The 22,534-nt window shown below is 43.8% G+C and overlaps 1 protein-coding gene across 1 annotated transcript; it reads left to right on the forward strand.

Annotated features, from left to right (window-relative positions):
• Nucleotides 1-1,371: 1,371 nt before the first annotated feature.
• Nucleotides 1,372-21,653, forward strand: LOC307222052 (uncharacterized protein). The gene is made up of 4 exons (XM_079987083.1): nucleotides 1,372-1,934; nucleotides 3,491-3,655; nucleotides 18,829-19,038; nucleotides 21,048-21,653. The coding sequence occupies exons 1-4, from the start codon at nucleotides 1,572-1,574 to the stop codon at nucleotides 21,279-21,281; spliced, it is 972 nt and encodes a 323-aa protein (XP_079843209.1). The 5' UTR covers nucleotides 1,372-1,571; the 3' UTR covers nucleotides 21,282-21,653.
• The last annotated feature ends 881 nt before the right edge of the window (nucleotides 21,654-22,534 follow it).

Genomic DNA, 22,534 nt, shown 5'->3' on the forward strand with positions numbered 1-22,534 from the left:
AAGGATGAAGACAGACCTAGGTAACAGTTGTTTTTTGTACTTCCAGAGATGGCAAATCAGCCTGCCTATGTTTCTAGTTCCCAACAGGTCTTGGTGCAACCTGAAACCTGCATAGCACCCAACAAGACTCACTTGCATCCCTCCTACTTCCTCTCACACTCTGTCTTGACTCTTACCAGACACAGATGACTTTACCACCAGTCAATTTGCCTTTTCCCCACCCGCCCCCACATCACTTTCATTACCATCTAGCCTAAGATCCAAAGAACTCAAAAACTAGCACACTACTTTGTGATATTTTGATGGGCTTGTTTTAAAAAATGTGGCACTGCCCTAATATGGATTTTGGAATCTTAACTATTTTGCCCACTAGAAAGAGATGGTTACCAACAAAGACTGGAGGATCAAGTAGTGACTTGCACACGTTAGTTATCGAAGACATGTTCTGAGAAGTTCTCCTTGCAGGTGTCTCTGTCTGCGGTGTGAGTGGGAAGCAGAGAAAGGGCCGTCTCCTCTGCGGTGGCTACCAAACAATTGAATGCCTTCCTTCAGAAGCTACCCCAGTACAGTCACCAACATTACTATACAGTGGTACCTCAGGTTAAGAACTTAATTCATTCCGGAGGTCTCTTCTTAATCTGAAACTGTTCTTAACCTGAGGTACCACTTTAGCTAATGGGGCCTCCCACTGCTGCCACGCTGCCGGAGCACGATTTCTGTTCTCATCCTGAAGCAAAGTTCTTAACCCGAAGTACTATTTCTGGGTTAGCGGAGTCTGTAACCTGAAGTGTCTGTAACCTGAGGTACCACTGTATTTCTGGTGCCTGGTGAAGTATTTCCCCAAGCTTTAATTTTTTAAAAATATATATAAATATTTTTAACATGCTGAAAGGGTAAGTGAATTGGTAGAACTGGAAGGGACTCCGAGGGTCATCTAGTCCAACCCCCTTCAATGTACAAAATCTCAACTTGTGGTCCTCCATCCAATTTGAAACAATATTGAACTCTGCTTAGCTTTACAAAAGTGATAGCAGTTATTGTTATTGCTGCCGAATTGCTATATTTTAGCATTACCTGTACTTATATATTTGCTGTTGTTTTCTTAAACTGTCCTAGAAGCTCTGCTGGAGGGTGGTTATACATTTTTCAAATAAATAACATATATGAGTGAACAGTTGTATAATTCACAATTTAAAAAAATAGATGGGTTGCAACTTCGATAAATTAGAAATGTATCAGAACACCAGTGCATTATCTAATGCTTGTATGCGTATATGGTCCTTAAGCTACAACAGCCATACTGTATTAATAACTTTTTTTAAGTAATGCTGATATAGTTTAAAGTATACGCTTGCAAAAAGGAGAGAGCGCGCATACTTCGCGGGCGGGGAGCGGGAAGATCCCTTCTCAAGTCAAGAGCGGGGCCTGCCGCGTTACACAGAGGGCAAACAGTTCGCACATCCGCCTGCCCAAGTTCCCCAAATTTGGAGGTTCCTGCCTAAGTTTCGATTCCTTCAGTTTGCCCACTATTCCATGTTGGGAAACAGAGAGCGCATCCACGCCTCCCCAGAATGAAAGCCCGGCAGCTCCGCCTCCTCCCTCCGCCTGCCTTTCACTCCCCGGATCGCTGCCCCGCGAAGCAGTTCTTCTTGAGAGACCCGGTTGCAGGCGAGAAGATGGCAAGCGGCGCCCACTTCCCTTTGCCCGGCCAGGCCAGCGGCGGGCTGCCGCGCTACGAGGAGCTGAAGGACGAGCACGACATGGCCATCCTCGACCCCGCGGGCGCGTCGCCTGGCTCCACCGTGATCCACATGCACAACCAAAGCCAAGTCTGCGTGGCGCCTCCCCGCGACCATATCTTGTGGTCAATCTGCACCATGATGTACTGCAACTTCTGCTGCCTCGGGTTCATGGCCCTGGTCTTCTCGGTTAAGGTGAGAAGGGCAGGGTGGACGAGAGCTCCGCCGCCCATGGGACGCTCCCACCCCTTCCCACGCTCCATTTGCCCCCTCGTGGGTAGGGGACGGGGAGGGGGCGTAAAGCCGGCGGGACGCGATCAGGACTTTTTAAAAAAAGTTTTGGGTGCTCAGAAGTCCCTCCAGCCTTCCCAGGAGCCCCCTCCTATCCGTGTTTACTCGGAAATGAGCCCCGTTGAAGTTGATTCAACTTTTTAAAGTATCTGTAGGGTTGTTGCTTCGCTTGCTAGAGGGAGGAGGGGAGACATTAATCCCCTCCTCTCATTGGCAAGAAGCAGGGGAATGACGGCATTGTTTCTTCTTTCCCAAGTTTTCAGAGCCGAGATTTAGATTTAACCCATGGGGTAAAGTATAGCTTTAAACCGGGCCCACTTATGCCTTGGAACCAAAACTCAGCCCTGGCTACAAAGTCTGGCGGATCAAGCTAGACTGTGACGCGTCCATGTGTCAGCCCTGTGTTGATGTATAAAGCTGGGGCGGGGGCCTTATTTCCTGCAAGGAAAGGGGCATTGGAGGGGAGGGAAACCTTTCCCCCAGTTGGCTCACTTCCAACATTGAAATTGCCTGGGAGGAAAGGTTTTAAAACAAGGGAGCACAGTGAGGGAAAACAACATTTTGCCCACCCCCCTGCATCATCTTGTGTGTGTCTGCATGTGCAACACGTGGGGGGGGGGCGGGGAACACCCATCCATCTGGCTTTATGTATATAAAAATGGGCAACCTTAAGGGACTGATCAGGCAGCTGCAGCCTAGCAGTACCACAGCATCGCTCTGGTTTACATTCCACACTCAGTGTCTGTGCCCTTGCCTTCCACTGGTGGTAGGGAGCCTCAGTCGGTAGAGCATGAGACTCTTAATCTCAGGGCAAACGTTAAGTTATTGGACTAGATGACCTTCGGGTCAATTCTATGATTCTATGAAATGTGGAGGGAAGTTAATAGGGCAGGGCAAAAGCTAGCTGGTCTCTAGGAAACTTGGAATTCAGTTCTTAAATTTGCTGGTCACCTGCTCTGATTGTTCAGGCAGCCTCTTTCTCCAGAGCTTAGCACTGAAAAACAAATATCTAAGACTATCTAAGCCCCTGAGGTAGGTGTTTTCTACACTTCAATAGTAGAAAACTTCGTTGTGCATGTAGCTTAACACAGAAGAGTCAATGACCAAAAACCAAGTCCATCTATCATCTGCAACACGGATTTTTCTTTTAGACTGCTTTGTGTGATTGCAACATCTGTGGGATTTCCCCCCTATCATCTTAACTTTAATATGCTAAAATAATGATCTGCAAGGGCAACAACAGACCAATAAGCCACATGACATGAGAGACATAACTAACAACTGGCATAGTGACATCCTTTCTGGTGTGTAAAGATCAGGTTCTTCTCATAATTTGGCTGCTGCTGATCAGATAATAAGATCGTATAAACCCAGAGGTGTGGGAGCAGCTCTGCACAAGCAGCTTATCTTCTAGCTTGATTTCAATCGCTGACTTTTGTTTCTTTCTTCTTTCTAAACAGGCAAGAGATCGCAAAGTGGTTGGTGACCACAGTGGAGCTCACAGCTATGGTTCTACTGCCAAGTGCCTCAACATCACAGCTGTGACCCTGTGCATTGTGCCCATTGTCATTGTCATCACCCTGCTAGCAACAGGGTTTTTCACTCCCCAATTTCATAATGGTTATTAGGAAGCCTATGGAGAACCATGTCACAGACGGGTTTCCCTTGTAAAACCACTCACTGCCTTTTCCCTTGCTGCCAAGGTTCCCACTCAAGTCACTTTGTTTGTGGGTAATGGTGATGTTTTGCTTTCCAATGACACGGGGGTACTTCCAGTGATGTCTCTCTAGTGCTTGCCAAGACGGAGCTGGATAAGCATCAATTTCAAGAGTTGCCATGCTGTGAATTGTGCATTAGAGGGATTTCCCCCCCCCCCCAAAAAAAAATCCACATGGCTCTAGTGCCTCTTCTCTCAAGTTATTTTCCTAGCATCCAGTTTTCTCTCTTGCTGGTACACATGGGGACCAAGTGACATGAAGATTCATCTCCTGTTCCTGATGCAAGGAAGACAAATTATCCAGTATTTACATCCCCCCCCCACTTCTTTGTAATAAGAGATGCTTGTAGTTTGTTTTTGCAACATATCACCGTAATACATTTGCTTAAAAATATTTTAAAAAACAAGCTTGTGAAGTTTTTGTTCTTGTACATGTTTATTAACAAAGAAGCTATGCACACCCTAAAAAGAGGCGCTACAAAATGAGTTCCTGTTGTAAGGATAATAGTTTCCTAGGATGTGTTTACACTCCAAAGCCATCCAAATAATGTTCTTTTGCCATGGTGACTATGGCTGTGCTGGTGTTACAGGGAAACAATTAAATGGTGCCTGTGACATCAGTGCAAGCAGAGTTACAAGTCTTGCAGCAGTTATCTGTGCCATTTCCACCCCCAAACACAAAGCCTGCATTCATCCTCTCCGTGCTTGGCTACTTGTTTCTAATTACCACCAAAAACAAACTTTAGCTATCACAGAGAGGCAGGGCTAGCCCTCTTCCCAGCCATGTGGCAATAGATGCCCAATTGTACAATTAAAAAAATCGAAGTATTCTTCACTTGGAAAAAGCACAGCATCTAGACTCCTAGTTGTAGGTGAATGGGAGACTGGACTGAGTGAAGATGTAAGAAGATTCAGTGATGAGTTGTAGTAGGTTTCATGATAACTATATGAAACCAATTACTGGGGACAGTGTCTCACTAGAGGTCTTCCAGATAGAGGCTGGACAGACAGGTCTGGGAGGGGGAGTGGAATCTAGCTCTGCATTTCCTGCATCAGGCAAGAGACTTGATATGGCAGTGCAAGAGATTTTGGCACCTGGGGCAAACCACAAAATAAGGTGTCCCACCCACCCGCACCCCAGCCAGGGAAGAAAGGGTAAGTGAAGATGTACATTGGGAAGTGTGGGGGAATCAAACCAACCTTACTGATGTGGAAATCAAAGTGGTGAAGGGCCCCCACTCTGAATCATGCTGGGCAGATGCAAAGCCCAGGAAACCCTAGAGGGCAACCCCCACCATCTCCTCCCTAGGGGTGCAAGGTGACTAGCAGTGCCTCCTATTTGCTTAGAGGCTGAATTGCAGCAGGAGGGGGTGGAGTGGCCACCAAAGAGGCAGCAGATCTGGCCTCCAAGGAGTGCACTAGCAGTGAGCAATACATTCCTTAGATGCTGGAACTGTGGATCCTGCCACCTGAGGTGGTTGCCTCACCTTGTCTCATGGGTGGGCTGGCCCTGTTAAGAGGCATTTAAAAGTATGTATGATGTGGATGGATACCTCCCCCACCCCCTGCTTTGCTCATAACACCAGAACCTAGCTCACCGGGTGAACCTAAATGGTGGGAGATTTAGGACAAGCAAAAGGAAATACAGTTTTGCATAATGTATTTTAATTTAATGAATTTGCTGCTACAGCTGATGTCCAAGAAGTGGAGACTGGACATACAGTCTTATCCTCTGTCAGTTTGTCTTAACATCTTTTAAAGTTGGTAGCCATCACTAGATCCCGTGGGACACAATTGCACTTGTGACCAAAACTGACTTTCAAGCACATATGAAGCATATTTTCCCTCAAAGAATTCTGGGCACTGTAGTTAAAGGTTGATTGGATTTGTAAATTGCAGTGCCCAAAATTATTGGTGGGGGGAATGTGCTTCAAAGGTGCTCTTAAAATGGGAGAAAATGTATTAAGGGGTGACTTGAATTACTCCACATAGGCAGCGTAAAAGCATATTCTCATGATGTATGGAAGAAAGAGGTAGGGTGTCAAATATATGGATTAAGGCAGATGCTTTTTAACTTGTTCATAAATGATCTGATGTTATGGCAGGTTAAGCAGTGAAGTGGCCCAATTCGCCCATGGCAATTAGGGTCATAAAAACTGAAGCAGACTCTGAAGAGTGTCAAAATCTCTCTCCAGACAGGATTAAGGGGGCTAAAAAAACGACACACGGTTCAATGTAAGTACGTGTAAATGATGCAATCCTTATTTGCAAATATTTACAGAACTTTTTGGCTCTTGAGGAGATGCAGGGCAAAGGAATGACCTTGTACTTTGTGACTGAACAAATGTAGAATGAGGGGCGCTTTCCCCTATCAACAAACATCTATATTATAAACTGTCCCATGATCCTCAGATGTAGGGAAGAATAGAAATTTAATTAACAATATAAACAGCATCAACTTTTCAATTATAGTGGTACCTCAGGTTACAGACGCTTCAGGTTACAGACGCTTCAGGGTACAGACTCCACTAACCCAGAAATAGAACCTCGGGTTAAGAATTTTGCTTCAGGATGAGAACAGAAATCGCAAAGCAGCAGTGGGAGGCCCCATTAGCTAAAGTGGTACCTCAGGTTAGGAACAGTTTTAGGTTAAGAATGGACCTCCAGAACAAATTAAGTTCTTAACCCAAGGTACCACTGTAAATGAAACCATATTACACACAAAGCAAACAAAATGCTTTGTGCTAAATAGCACAAGGAAGAAATAGGAGTTGGATAGGAGTCTCCCATGTTGGATAGGAGTCTCTCCAATGTTGGATAGGAGTCTCCCATTCGCACCCCAAAACCACTTTCTGAACTACCCTCTGCACTGAGGGCTGGAACCATAGCAAAAAACCGCACTCCTCAGTAGTTTGGAAGGTCATCAGGGTTGATAGTGCAGAAAAGTGGCAATAAGTTCAACACAATCAATATGGCTGCATTTCCCCTGGTTCAGTTCCCAGTGTGCATTGTCATCAAGGTAACCCAAGCGGTAATCCTCATGATTGAGAAAAGGTCTGGCAATGAGACATAACTACATGTTGAAGAACCTTGACCAAGAATGGAATGTGGAGACTTTGCTAGATTCAACATGGTGGGATTCTGAGAGAGCTTCTTTAAGAGAAGTATTACTATTGCTGCCTAAGTAACTGGAATAATGCCCCCATCACCCACTCAACCAAGCCAAATTTATTGTGGGTTTCCCAGGGGCATTTGGTTGGCCACTGTGGTGAACAAGATCCTGGACTAGATTGGACCAGTGATCTATCCAGATGATCTCTCACATTGTTAACTACACATTGTGATAATCATGGCAGCCCTGTGGTGTGTTGTCACTCTCAAAAATATGCAGCACAGCTTATCCTGGGTCCTGATGTGTGATGCTGGTAGTAAAGCAACAAACTTTGCTAAATAGGGGTTGGGAGGAGATATTTTGACACCCTTTAAACTGGTTCGTACATGCTGCTCATCACCTGATGACTGCAGCATGAAGCAGTCAGTTGGATCTGTGAATAAGTCATTGCAGATCAGAGAAAATACACAACACCTCAGGCACAAGGCCTTTCAGTGGAACCCATTCACACATTCATCTGTGAGTCATCAAGAACTGCTGTGTAACCAAGTGATAAACAATCAAATTATATCCATACATATGTAAGCTGGATCATAACGAGCAATCAGTTATATTCTCTTGGCTACATGGCAATAGGTTTAGTTATCAAATCACTGTTTGCAACTGAGCCATTGATAGGAGATATTTTCATCTCCCCTGTTTTCCAAAACAGTCCTTATTCCAGAACAAAATAACTTCACAGAATGAAAGGTGAGGGAGAATAATCGCTTCCTTTCCATGTCTGTCAACTTCAATGGAAAATACTCAGTACTCACTAGCACAAATTATGTTAACTTTTGATATGGCAAACTCAGTATCAGAGGGTGGGGGAGTCTACAAAGAAAAGCCTTTTGCTAGCCTGACCTGAAGGACAGAAGAGAATGTAGAGAAGCACAGCCAAATGTAGCCCACCAGCTATGAATGGGTAGGGTGCCCATTTTGATGCTATTTTAGGATGGCAAAAATAAGACTTGGGTGCTGAACACCTGGCAAGCCACAATATGTTACCTTGTTTGCTTGGTGCACCATAACTTATGCAGGCATGGGTTAAACTTATTTGTAGTAACAATTGAATAGCTGAATAACTGAGGGAGAGGGAGAAGCTGGGTGAACAGCCAATTTTTTTCAGAGAAAAGCTGGAATTAATTATGGGTAAATTCTTATCTGTATAGTCATGGCTGGTTCCTTTGCTTTTGAGCTTTGGGAGTTGCAGGAGTCATCAGACGGCCAAATCTTTGATCAACAACTTTTCTGTCCAATTTTCTCTGCTCTGTTTAAAATATGGCAACCCTAGCTATCTATAAGATTTGGGTATTTTCCACCTATGCCCTCATCTGGTTAGGTGAAGTGATGGCAAAGTGATGATGCTGCATGGTGTATGAAGAATGTATGAATGCTTGCTTGGACTTCAAACCATAATACTAGTAACTTCAGGCATTTATTTAAAAAGTTATCCAATTAAAAGGTATCTGGAAAGCTAGTCAGGCTTTCCTTTTAGAAATGTGTTCCAAAGTGGAGTCTTGTATATTCTGTTATATTTTACTCCAGGAAGACCCATATATCCTAAATAGAACCCAATAAGACCAACATGTATATAGAAAATATTTTTTTAGAATGTGATCCCATTGAGATCCCAAGATTAAATTTTGCAGGAAGCTCTTAGAAATATGAAATAATCAATACATTTTGGGGGGAAATTTTAATCATATTAATTTTTAATCACTTTAAAAAAATTATGCATATTAACTTTAAAGTAAATCCATCATGTGCCATATCATATTAAAACTCATGAAGTTCTGAAGAGATTGGTATTTTTAATTTTGAAATATCTCAATTCTGGGCTGAGCTTTTAAGGTTTTTGTGTAGTCTGGCAAGGCCAATTGTCAATTAAAAAAAGAAATCAAACCCTCATAACTCAAAAACAATATGAGATTTTTTTAAAAAATTCAGATTCAGACTTGGTTCTGATCATTCAACAAGTGTACAAAATTTTCAAGAAAATTGAACCACTTGATATGGAATGACCTACTTGGTACTCCTGGAATCTCACACTGCTTGAGAATTGGGTAGTGTGTAACAATATATTGCCTAACCAAAAAGTTGACATCCCAAGAAAAGACACGGGATTGTTAGGATTATATATGGCTTGTTCCTGGTTGGAGACGAGAGGAGTTCTCATTCATGATTGACCAACTGCCCCTCCACCTCTTCTAAGAATCCTGATACCCTAGTCTTTTCTCTATTGATCTCCATTTGCTTTGTGAGCAGGGTTTCATCTGTTGCTGCCATTTAAATGCAGGGCAGTGGGGAACATGAACACACACAAACACTGCAATGATACACAAGGACCCTGTGTAGACAGCTCAGGTGCACTTTGGCTCCCCAATCTTCAATTGCTATGGATTCACAGTTGGTGCAGAACAGCCTCCCTGTCATGGTGTTCCTAGGAAATGTCTCTACCCATTTCATGCCTAGTCTCTACTTGAGTCCATAGAAAGGAGAACTCGAAGCAGAAGAAAAGGACCTGGAACAGACCCAAGTTCACTAGTCCTTCTCCTTTCTGCTGTGAGGTTTCTGGTGCAATGAGAGGATGCCAGTTTCTTTACACCTGGAAACACACTGGAAACCTTGGACCAGGTGAGGAGAAGCCGGAAGACTGTGTTGGGGCTTCCTGTATCTACTATTGTGGGCTGCAATATTGCCAACCTCCTTTTCTGCTTCAGGCCTTGGAGCGTGTCACAAAGGCTTAGGCATTGTCCCTGTGCATATTCAGAATGGATTGCATGAAAAGAATTCTCAGCACCATAATCCACTGCAGTTGGGCAAAGCATACCCTGTGACTGCCTCTGCAGATAAACTGGCAATTCTTGGAAACTATTGATTCTTATTTACTGAGCAACACTGCAATTCACCACGTTAGCCTTGGTTCCAACTGGTCCTCCCTCCCCTCCCTAATAAGGGAAAGAAGAAAGCAGGTCAACACATGTTCAAATTCATGTTTATATTTGCAGAAATATTTTCTTTTGGCTACCTGGTACTTGAAGCTTGGAATTCTGGCAAACTGTCCAACTTAACTATCATCATGGGGATCCATAGGATTTTTTTCCAGAAGAGAGCAAAGTAATGTTTCAAACAAATGTAACTAATGCCTGACCAGGGGAGAGGTGTGGGAACACCCAGCCTCTGAAAAACTTATACTCCATCCAGCTATAGCCCTCCTTTGTTTTTTAGTAGGTAGACCTGGCATCCAGACAACACCTCCCATTCACTGCTGAGACCCTCCGTTTCCCCCAAGTCCCCTTTACCTCCGGCAACTCTTAATTGCTGCTACACTCAATCTCGTAATCACCCCCACATTTCCTAGGGGAAACCCCCAACACACCAGAAAACCAACACTGAATTACATGCAGAGTTGTCTTACACTATTCCTCCAACCCCCAACAAAATGGGTATAACAATACTGGGTTTTTCTGCAGGGCCGGCATATCCCACGCTCAGTCACAGCTCTGCCTCCTCCAATATGGATACCATGATGGCTTTTTATCTGCATTAGCAGAGGAATTTCTAAAATGTTTACAAATTTAGGGGTTTAAGACCAGAGGTACAAAGAAATTGAACTGCTGCTTTGGCTGCTACCTGTCGCTTCTGAGTTGATACACTATTCTCTAATCACAGCTGCACTAAAATTCTGGATACCTGAATTGATTTTATGAGGTGTGGCAATCACATCTTCACCAGGAAAGATCAACCTAAAAGGCTTTAAAATGAACTAAAAGTTTCCTTCTTCTTCTAGGTGTTTCACTTTAGCCTTCTTTTCACTAATTCAGCTGGGAGGACCCTCCCGCCCAAGGCCTAATTAAACCTGGCAGGAGTCCAGAGGGCCATTTCCCCCCCACACCTTACATAGAGACCAGGAAGTTACCTGAGTGATTCAGGCTGAGCTGTTTCACCACCCTTGTTCTATTCAATGGGCTGTTCAGTAAAGTTTGGATGCATTATGCAAGAGTTGTAAGGAAATGATTACCGCTTCTCTTGACCCTCAAGTCCAGCACCGACCAGGATGCTGACTGTGAGGCCACAGTTTCACCAACTAAGGAGCCAGACCAGATCAAGGGCTCACTCAACCTGCGGTAGGCAGGCAGAAACCCACTGAATTAGATAAAACAGCACCAGGGCCCCTCAAACTGCAGACAGGATCCTCATGAGCAACTTCTCCTGGGCATGAGACTATAAAAAGCCTTGCTGATCAGCCCAGTGGCCCATCTAGTCTAGCATCCTGTTCTCACAGTGGCCTACCAGATGCACGCAGGTCCTGCTTCCCATAGGCAGAAGCACTCTTCCCACCTGCAGCTCCCAGCAATTGGCATCCAGGGGCATGCCACCTCCAACAGTGGTGGCGGAGCATAACCAATGTGGCTAGTAGCCATTGATAGCCTTATCCTTTACAAAACTGTCTCTAATCCTCTTTTACAGCTATCCAAGTTGATGGCCATCACTAGCTCCTGTAGGAGTGACTTCCATAGTTTAACCATGCACTGCGTGAATAAGTTTTCTTCTCTCTGCTGACTCTTCCAACATCCTATTTCATTGGTTGTCCCCCAGTTTTAGCATGAGAGAGGGAACACACCAGGCAACAGGCCGCAAAGCACAGGGAAAGTGCCTTGCCAGGGGACTGTCCCGCTAAGAGTTCTCCCAAAGGGGGAGAATCTTCAGAGCCACTTTTAAGGTCAGGGCTCTGCTCATCTCTTAAGTTTGTTTATTCACACTCCTGCCACCAAGCCTGCCCCAGAGTTTTCAAATCTTCCTCTCTTACTGTTTTCTCTCTCCTTGGTAACTGCTTGCTGCTGAAGGAGCATATTTTGAATGAGTCTTCCAATAAGCTTTGTCTAAACAGAAGTGGAATTTATCAACAAAGAGATGCCCACTTTAAAACAAGAAGTTTTATAAAGGGGTCTGTTAATATATAATTCTGTATGCACTGAGTGTTAAAACAAAGCCATTGAGTTTATGTTGAACTGAATGTTGTTTTGTTAAAGAAGATTGGTTTGGATTTCTAAAGGCTTGCTTGCTTCCTTGCTTGCTTCCTTGCTCTTTCTTTCTTTCTTTCTTTCTTTCTTTCTTTCTTTCTAAGAAATAGGTGTGTATGTGTGAAGGCCAGTCTGGGACTTAGCAGACCCTCAACTGGCAATGAAAGCTTGTTTTCCTCTAGAGTGGAATCTCTGGAGAGTTGAGAACTCATACTTTCCAAGTGCCTCATTGAGGTGAATACATGGCTGACACAGGATTAATCAAGATAGGTTTCTCTCTTTTTGAAGCTCAAGTTGAAATGCTGTGATGATACGCTTAGGCTCAAATGTTTCATGTAGCTTCTTTGGCCCATTAAGGTCTGCATTAAAAATGTCATACAGACTACTTCTGCTATCTCAGTCTCTATTGTAACATTGAGAACTTTGTGTGATTTCTCAGGAAGAGATTCTCTGTGTTCCAAAATTATTTCCTGCATATTAGAAATATTGGTGGCTCCTCTGTGGTGAGTGGAAGTGGGGTCAGTGGGGGAGAAGAAATAGGTATGCTCGATCAGGGTCTGGGGTTCTAAAGGAGCCTGGAATACTTTGCTGGTTTATAAGCAGAGATTGGATGGACATCTGTCATGTATGATTTAGTTGAGATTTCTGCATTGCATGGGGTTGAACTAGATGGCCCTCAGGACTAGATTACCCACAATAAAACAGAACACCATCTAAGCAGTGCAAAAGAACATGACAATTAATCCAGGCTCTCTAAAGCAGTCCACTTCCACATTTTCTTATGGGATACAAGCCCACATGAACCATGTTTGACATTCCCTTCCTGCTTGATACCATAAAACTGGTATAAATGATATATTAGAAACCTTGTTGATCTCAGCTTTTAAGATCTATCAAATTGCAATTATTGTCCCCCATTTATATACCTTTTAGGTATTTATCATGAAACCAAAGTACCAAACAAGGACAGGAAGTTTTGAAGAAGCTACCACAGCTGCTGCCAGTGTAGAGCTGAATTTAACAGATGAACAAAGGACGCCACTGTCCAGCCCCTTGAAACTGAAAAAAGCATACCACAGAGTGTTGTCATAAGTTCAGATGGAAAAGGTCAGTCTATCTGCTTTCTCACAAATGAAATCTCTGGGTTTCTCTTCTTTCCCCATAGCTCAGAAAACAAGAACAGCTTTGATGGCAGAAATTCTGTCAGTTTCACAGACTGCAGCACATTTATTATAGTAGCCAAAGTTCAACCTAAATAGCTTTGCTTCTGGCCTGGGCTTTTGAAAGATTATGTTTCATTAGTTTCTACTTAGTCTCCTAGAATAAGGGTGCAATCCTGTACTCAGGATCTGCTGGTTGAGGAGCTGTGTTGAAAGCTCCACCAGCAGTGAAAGCAAATGGGATGGGGTGGGATGGGGGTAGAGAACGCTCATTCTAACACATTACCCCTCCACATATTTGTTAATTGACTACATCCTGCTAAGATTCAGAGCCAATCTGAAAGCAGCATCTATTATGTTTTTCAGATCATCTGTAATCACAAACACACACATTATTTAGTGTAGGACTCAACGTGTCATATATCAGAATTATTCCAGGAATAGAAAAACTACAAAGACCAAGAGTGTTCTTCTGCGAATGCAACGGTTTGACATCACCTCCCAGAGGAGTCTCTCAAGACAAACGGTTGCCAACAACAACAACATTAATCTTCCCGCTATTATTATCTCAGGAAACAGCCACTGCCCTTTCCTTTGCTCCGATTGTCCTTTTCCTGCAAGACTAGTACTGGGCTGACCACAGCTGCTATAGGAGATGTAGCACTGCACTGGAGACAGGGTGTTTACCGTATTTTTCGCTCCATAAGACACACCTGACCATAAGACGCACCTAGTTTTTAGAGGGGGAATGCAAGAAAAAAAATATTCTTTAAAGGGAGCATTGAGCAGAGCCTGTATGCATCCCAGGCTCCCTTTCACAAGCCGCGTGGAGCATGTGTGCGGCGCTTGCAGGCTTTTCCCCGAGGAGGAAAAAGGGCATCCTGTCACTGATGGGTTGCCCTTCTCCCTCCTCGGGGAAAAGCCCCCAAGAGCCACACACACACTCTGCTTGGCTCTTTAAAGGGAGCGTGGCTCTTGCGGGCTTTTAAAGGAGATGGGGGAAGGGACAGAGCCGTGCGCAAAACCCATCTCCCGCAAAAGCCAGCAAGAGCCACGCACTCTTTAAAGGGAGCGCGGCTCTTGCTGGAGGTGGGGGAAGGGACAGAGTGCAGCTAAGCCAGAAGCTAGAACAGCGAGAGGGAGCACTGCACAGCAAACCCTCTCGCTGTTCTGGCTTCTGGGATAGCTGAGCAGCCTGCATTCGCTCCATAAGATGCACACACATTTCCCCTTACTTTTTAGGAGGGAAACAGTGCGAAAAACACGGTAACCCTTTTCTCCCATGCAATTTCCCCAAACTTTTTTTATATCTGCAGTGGGGGGTTGGGGAGAAACATAGGCACAATATGTGTATCTGCTGTTCTTGTGGGGTGGTGGTGCAAAAAGACAGTAATACCTTCCCCCCCTCCTTTACTGTTGTGCAGAAGAGGAAATTTCAGTTTGTAATGTCAGTTGAAACTCTCTCTTTTATACAACTATTAAAGGTCCAAGCACCGTTTCTTTTGCACTGGGCTACCCTCATTTCTTCCACTGCAAAGCTAAAAACACTTTCTTCAGGGTGATTCAGATTGGTCTTCTCTAAACATGGTGCTTTGAGGAAAATCAGTCCCACACACCTCAATAATTAAGATCACATCCTCACATCAGTTGAGAGATATGATCATGAATCTACCATGTCTTGTGTGGTTTGGTCATCAGGAGAATTCTTCACTGTAGTCCTGCCCTGGTGTTTTGCTTTGTAACCTTTCAGCTGTTGTTGGAAAATGTTCTGCTTTATAAACATTTATCAGTTTTTATGATTATCTAAGGAAGTAAAGAACTAAACTCTGAGCCAAGTAAATGTTCTTTATTGAATCAGGCTAAAAAATATTTTCATTTGTACTCAGATTGTAGAAAAGAGCAAGCCTATGCAGGCTTGGATAGCTAGTTTCTAGATGTTTATTTTCTAATGCAGAGTTCTCAGCACTGGGAGTAAAGTAACCTATATAAAATATGAGCCTGCTTAAGCCGAGGACAAAGAAGCAGGAAAAAGGAAATATGCTTAATTGTGACAAATGTCAAAAGAGGTTCCAAATTAGATCTGTAATCTGAGTACTCCATGGACATGTTACAACAAGAAGAAATTATCAGTATAACTATCTGACGTTCAGAAGACATCTGAAGGTAGCCCTGTTTAGGGAAGTTTTTAATGTTTGATGTTTTATTGTGCTTTTAATTCTGTTGGGAGCCTTTACTTTCTTTACTTTAAATTCCCCCTTTACTTTCTTCTTTTTTTTTTAATAATATTTATTAAAGATTTTCAAATATAACAAAAAAAGAAAAACATCCAAATTTAAGGCCTTATTTTCAATATCATCTTTCCAGGACTTCCCCCTCCCCACCCCCTCTTATATTCCAATTCTTTCAAATAGATTCAACAAATTCTTACCCCAAATTTTAAAATTATTATCATTAACCCAATTTAACAAATATTTTCCCATCCCCTAAAATCGACCTGTTCCCTTCCACGAGTTCCCCTCTTTAATATAAGATACAGATTAACATAAAAGAATTAAAAAAAGAATAAAATATAATTTAACCCCCTTTGGATTCCAAATTTCCCTCCCCCCTTTCCCGGTTGCGTTCCCAATGTCCATCAATATCTACTGTCTCCTGGAGCTCCCACATCTAAACCATAATCCTTCACCAGTCCACTTTGCCATCTTTTTGATAGTCTTTACCATCTTTTAATCATCTTTAATTTCAAATGTCCAATCTTAGAAGGGGTCTATCTTCCAACTTTGTCCAGTTCTTGTTTTTCTTGTTGTTCTTGTTGTTCTCTCTTCTCCTCTTTTTTTCTTTTCTTTTCCCCCCCTGCTCTCCTGCACAAATGTTCTAATTCCAAAAAGCTTGTAATTCCTCTACAGAGGCTTTGTTATTCAGGAACAAAACATTACGTCAAGTCCCTTCCATTCTTCAATAGATAAATCTATTGTCTCCTTTAGTGTGTAGACCTCTGTAGACAAAATAGTGTTCCATTTCTGCAGTTTCCCAGGAGATAAAATGTCCGATTCAAATTCCATGCCAGCGATACTTGTAATAACCCACAGCTCCTCTAGAGGGATTATAGTAACTCAGTTTCATTCCCGATCTCACCCACCAGTCAAAGTATCTTATTTTTCCTTGTTTTAAACAGTTTATATCCAATTTATAACAAATGTAACCAGCAAAGTCCTCGTAACAAAGTTCTCTTTTTGTTCTTCAGTTTTGGCAGCTCCTTTGACAGCTGTCAAAACCTCTATTTCTCCTCTCCAGGCGCTCTCACGGATCGCTCCCGGGGCTTCCGGGGGGGGGTTGTATTTTAATTCACATTCCACTCTTCTCCTCCAGCCCAGCTTATAATTTTCCATCGCGAAATTAATATCTTTATCAAAAAAAAAAAGGTTGCACTCGATCTTAGTTGTCAGGTCCTTTGCTTTAGCTCCTCTACAACAGGGGGGAGGTTGACTTCCTTTTTATACCTCCCCCGCTCGCTCCGAATTTAAGAAAAAATTTATTCCCCTTTTTAATCCAAGTTCCAATTACTCACGGGTTATTCTTTTAAGTCCAGATTTTCAATGGAAGAAGTCAGCGCTCTCCGCCAAATGGCATGCGGCTTCGCTCGGCAGGGGAAGCGGAGGACTCACAGCACCCCCCCCCGTCACCTGCTCCGCAGCCTTTAAAAAGGCTCCTTCGCGTGGTCGGGGGGGGCGCAAACGGTGCCCGCCGAGTCACCATGCCCATGGGTTTCAGCGCCCATGGTTTTTGAGGGTCCCCGCGTCGCCGGCACGGTAGAACCCAGCCCCTGCCGAGCAGACTCCCTCCGGAGCTCGGAGGGAGTCCGCCATTCGGCGATGGCACCAACCCGGAAGTCTAAATTCCCCCTTTACTTTCTGACGGTAGTTCTCAACTCCCCCACCTTTTTTAAAAAAAACACTACGCTAAAAGCTTGCTGGTGAATTACCAGTGTGTGAGATACACGGCGGTTCCTTTTCTTTAGGCTGCTGCCAGAGTGGCTGGGGTATAAATAAATTATTTATTATTATTATTATTAGCAAAAGTTTCTCAACCGCCAAGTGAATATAGATAAATCAATAGGGCAAGAAAAAGGGACTTTTAACCAGATAATTAGAGCTGGGCAAAACAATAGTGTCATACAACGAGTGGTTTTTTTCTAAAAAAAATGTTTAGGGGCACTCTCATTTTCCTACTCATATTGAAATACTGCCCCTTAATGTGGCCAAACTTAGATTCACAAAACGTTTAGGGGTATGTGTACCCCTGCGTCCCCCAGAAAAAAAGCCCCGAATACAACCTGTTACCTGGACCAGGCAACTGCATCTCTGCAACAAACTGAAGTTCCAACAGGTCAGGTTTTTGGGTTGTTATGTGTCAAGCAGGGAAAATACACAATATATTTTCTAGAGGAACATAAAGGTGTAACACTATGTGTGCCAAGGTATACAAATACAGCATTCAGTTAACTTTTACTCAGACGAGATTTGTGGAAATTAATGGACCTAAGTTAGTCATGGCCATTAATTTCAAAGGGTCTACTAGGAGTAAAAGTTAGCTGAATGCAACTATTTACTAAATGAACTGTACCCCAGTCCCTTTTTGGTACTGAACAAAAAAATTGTTGACAAGATTATTTTAGTGGGTTTTTTAAAAGAAGCTGGACTAGCTGCCTTTCTCATATACTTGGTCATTTGTCAGACCATGGGCATACTCAGGATTTGAGGGGGGCAGGCTTTATGGTGGGGGGGGGCAGAACCAAGTTATCTGCGAGGCAATTGGCCAGTTTGTTAAGTATTTTTATTTATTTACTTGATTTAGCCCACTCCTCTTTTTGAAAGTAAAAGCAGGATACAAGCGTTGAAATGAAACAATGCAGTGAAAGGCCTGTCTCCAGGGCCGGATTTAGGTTTGATGAAGCCCTAAGCTAGTGAAGGTAATGGGGCCCTTTATATGTCCAGCTGTCCTTTGTCAACAACAAATTGCCGCTGTTTTTTGTGCTGAATATATGCTATATGGTAATTTTAGGGAGCAGACTGGCAGGCAGGGCCCATTACTTACATCATAGGAGCCTACACAACACAAAACACTGTTGCTATATGTAGGTTTTATTTATTTTGTTTTTTATCTTATATTTTGGAAATGTACATCCAGGTTTTCCCCCCCTTTAAATTTTCTGGGAGCCCCCAAGAGAGTGGGGCCCTAAGCTATAGCTTGTTTAGCTTATACCTAAATCCGGCACTGCCTGTCTCATAGGAATATAATTCCCCCTTTACTTTCTGACGGTAGTTCTCAACTCCCCCACCTTTTTTTAAAAAAAACACTACGCCAAAAGCTTGCTGGCGAATTACCAGTGTGTGAGATACACGGCGGTTCCTTTTCTTTAGGCTGCTGCTAGACAGCGGGCGGGATAAGAACTCGAGCCTCCCCAGGCCGCGTGGCCCCAGGACCGCCGCTGAGCTTCCCCCGCGGCTCTGGGAACAAACCCGCCTTCCCTGCCGCGCCCTCCAGGGATATACTGTATATCCATTGCCCTGTTCGCCCTGCTCCGCCCCCGTTTCCGAGGAGCAGGGCAGAGGCCCCAGCTTCGTGCGCCAGAGGCCGCTCCTGACTAATCAGAGGCCGAGGAGACCCTCCCTCACCCTCACGGGCGGCGGGATCCTCTTCTTCCTCCTCCTCCTCTTCCTCAGCAGCCTCCCGCCAGCGCTAGCAGCTCTCGGCCACCATGGAGCTGGAAAGTGCCATGGACGTCAACCTGAGGCCCTACAGCGTCGAGATGATCGGCGGCGACACCATCACGATCTGCCCTTACCCGTTCGTAGTCGAGCAGCCCAAGGACTACGTGCTCTGGTCGCTGTACAACTTCTCCTTCATGAACGCCTGCTGCCTGGGCTTCGCGGCCCTCGTCTACTCCATCAAGGTGAAGGCGCCAAGAAAAGGCGGGAAAGCTCCGCCAGTAAATCCTCCTCACCCCTCACTTTAGTGTCCGCCGACGGCCCCACCACCTCAAAATGGCTGGGCAATATTTTTGTCTGGCCCAGAATATATTGTACACCCCTGTTCTTGCTTCGTTTCCTGCCCTTGCTAGGACAACCCCTCGCTTTCCTCCTAGCGTTGCCCTTTCCAAGCAGCCTTTGTACTTTTCTCAGCAACCCTGGGAAAGTAGAAATCCAACAGCTGTGGCTCCCTGGTTCCCTTTGTAGTGAGAAAAGCCTCACCTGTTGGATTTCTGCCAGTTTGTTGTTGTTTAGTCGTGTCAGACTCTTCGTGACCCCAAGGACCAGGTATAAACCCTTATCTGGAATGTGTTAAACTCTCAAAGTTCATCCCTGTGCGCTTTCCAAGGAATTTCCCCACCCCACCCCCCAAGACATTCAAAGCTGTGGATTCATTGTGGAAAGTTCCCCATCTCCTGTAATTTCATATCCACTATAGAAGACATACTTTTCATTTTATCATTTTTCTACTAAAAAATTAGGTGTGGAGGACATATTTAGAGGCACATGGCCTGTTTTGCTTGAAAGTATTAGGATTCAGCAGTATAAATTACTCAGTGACACTGAAGCAGTAGGGAAGGCTATTTTCATGTTCTCTAGCTTTGAGATGGATGAGTTTCAGAATACAACTCATTCGTGTGTGTATGGGGAGAGAGTTATATTAATAGGATTTTTGGTACATTTGAGAAGAAAATGCCCTCCAATCCCTCTTACTGACTTAGTTATTAAGATACAGTCTTTGGCACCGTTTGGGGATTGATAGTTAATGTCTGCAGGGGTCTCCAGCTGTGGCACCTGTGGGCACAGTGACACCTTTGAAGTATTTTCTGGTGCCTTCAACACCCCTGAGGCTCTTCCCGCTTACTGCCTCCTTCATCTTAAGGTGGTAGTGTGATGGTGAGGGTTACTGTTTTCTCCCATGAAAGTACCTTTGAAGGAGAAAATTGGAAGCTTGACACTCTCATTTCCTCTTTCAGCTGTACCGTAAAGTATGTGTTTTTTCAAGGCTCAGGGTAATTTTACTAGATTCAGCTTTTACAGAGATCCCTTGGGAAAGTGAGGTGTGTGCATTGTTTGTGTGCGTATCTGTGTTTTGCGAACGTGGGAAGTGAGAACAGATGGTCTTGAAATGGTGTAATTTGTTTCTAGGTTCCACTTCCAGCAACGATCCCCTTGTTTCCTTTGACTAAACTGTAAAGATCACAGAGACCACTGGATCTGAGTCACATAATCTTATAGATCTCAACTTTTAATTCTTTATTTTTTTTACAAGGAATCTCCTTAAAACCACCATCAAATCACCGGTCACCTCTGTGTCCATAGTCTGAGATTTGTGGGTGGTTTTGTTGTCATCCTATGCAAAAATCATGAGGCTCCGTGTTTTAAATAAATGTTTTTTGAGGTAATAGGAAGCAACACACCTGTGATTGTTACTCTTCAGTCTGTCAGTGTAAGCTTTAATCATGGGGGTTGGGGTGTGTGTGGCTTGTATAAAATCATGCACATTCAAGAGGATCCATTTAAAATTTACTGGATCTGATTTTTGCTCATGGAAAAGTAAAGTGAATTTGAAGGTGGGCACATGTGCTTCTGTCTGTCTTAGGAGAGAGGAAAACAGGAGTTGGTTCTTATTACAGTCTCAACATTCCAAATACTTCCTTGGGCCTAGAAGGGTTGGTGGGCTCTTATTAAAAGAATATGAATGAAGACAGATGATGCCGAGGCTAGAATAGGATGCAACCTTTTGGGAAGCAGGAACTTTCATTTTGCACAATCCTTTGGTCGCTAATAGGAAACTGTAGATTTGATTATGATTACACGACAGCCATGGAAAGTCCATTTGAGCTTTAGGTGTTGTAAGCATGTACAAATGTTTCCAATGTTAATTCTCATTTGTTTGTTTGTTTGTTTGAAAAAAATCTCTCCCCTGCAGGCAAGGGATTGTAAAGTCGCTGGAAATGCTGAAGATGCAACTAGATATGGCAAGAGAGCCAAGATTCTGAACATCGTTGCAATAGTTCTGGGTGTCTTGTTGTTCCTTTTGCTCTGTGGCTTGATTGCCAGTGTTTTAATAGCTTTACAAGAAAGAGTCCAGAAGTTGTTTAATGAATACAAAACGAACATGGGGGATGTTTTTGGATCAGGGAGTGGATCTGGGGCTCCCTAAACAAATCTTTAAGCACTGGCTATCCTTTCTTCTGCTTGTGAAAGTGCCTGCCCTGCTCGTTCATTTGCCAAGGCATGAGACCTTCTGCAAAGCAGTACTACTCACATTTATGAAGATGTACTGCCACTGATTGCCTACCATCCAGTTTGAGATGTTTATTGAAAAAAATGTAATGCTTTTATGAGCGGTGATTTCTCTGTCCCAAGCTCTGGATTTGCAGCATTTCCAGTTCTGTTACTCATGGGAAGTGCCATATTCATTTGGTTTTTCAGTATTTTGGCAAGTCTCCAATTCAGTATGTGTATTAGAGCTTTCCTTTATTGAAATTTTACATTTGATGCGAATTCTAAGAAAATAAAACATATTTTGTTATTCCGTGTAAAGTTACTCTGTTAATCACCCAGTAGAGGGGCATCTTTTCCAACTGGCAGCTTGTTGAGTTCCACCAAGACACAGCCAGCTCCTCTTCCAATGTTGACAACCTTGGCTGTCTCCTCCATTGAAAATGAGGCTTTCACACTACTTCCCATGGCCTGTGGAATTGGACGGAGCTCTGGCAGGAAGAAAGAGAATGCCAAACAGTGAAGCAACAACCGTGTAGTGTGGTTGGCTTTGCTGCTCATTTGGTTTTTCCGCTTGTTCACTTGTCCAGGTAAGAGGGTACTGCTAGTTTGGCCCAGCTCAGATAACTTGTTTCTTGTGGAAATCCAGCCCAGGACTAGAGAAGGATGAGAGAGGAAAAGCTTTTAATCACCCCTTCTCCATCTCCCTCTGACTACACAATGTTGTCCAGATGGGGAAGCTTGCACACTTGACATGTGAAGGGGGTGGGACAAAAGGAGTTACTCAGAAATCCAGCAAAGATGAGGATATCAAAGTTTTGGTGCTGGCATGTGGCTGGAAAACGTGGATGAAGAGATGGACAGAGGAGATTATAGGGTTGGATGGGAAGGTGAGAAGGGGGGCACACTAGAATACAATCTATTTGGGAACTGTTTGAATACAGTCCACTCTCTTTTTTTCGAAATTATTCTCTTTATTTCTGTGAGGCCAAGAGATGGGTCTTGTCATCTGGACAGCCTGGACATCCATGCACACTGCCCAGGCTTCTGTCCTGGGGAGGTTACTTCAGTGCTGCTAACACAGCGGTGTGACTTCATCCTCAGAGGCACACTCCATTGTCTCTTGAGAAAGACAACAAGAACAAGAGTACCTAGGAAGCTAGTGTTGAGTGTGAAAAATGGGATCTTTAT

Source organism: Podarcis cretensis, assembly GCF_951804945.1.
Source record: "Podarcis cretensis genome assembly, chromosome: 1".
NCBI lineage: Eukaryota > Metazoa > Chordata > Lepidosauria > Squamata > Lacertidae > Podarcis > Podarcis cretensis.

Excerpts from the sequence above, each read along its gene's own strand:
- LOC307222052 (XM_079987083.1), top strand. The coding sequence starts at position 1,572 with ATGAAAGCCCGGCAGCTCCGCCTCCTCCCTCCGCCTGCCTTTCACTCC. Across the intron at positions 1,935-3,490 it reads CCCTGGTCTTCTCGGTTAAG|GCAAGAGATCGCAAAGTGGT; the intron begins GTGAGAAGGGCA and ends CTTTCTAAACAG. Across the intron at positions 3,656-18,828 it reads CCCAATTTCATAATGGTTAT|CAGCTCTCGGCCACCATGGA; the intron begins TAGGAAGCCTAT and ends CGCCAGCGCTAG.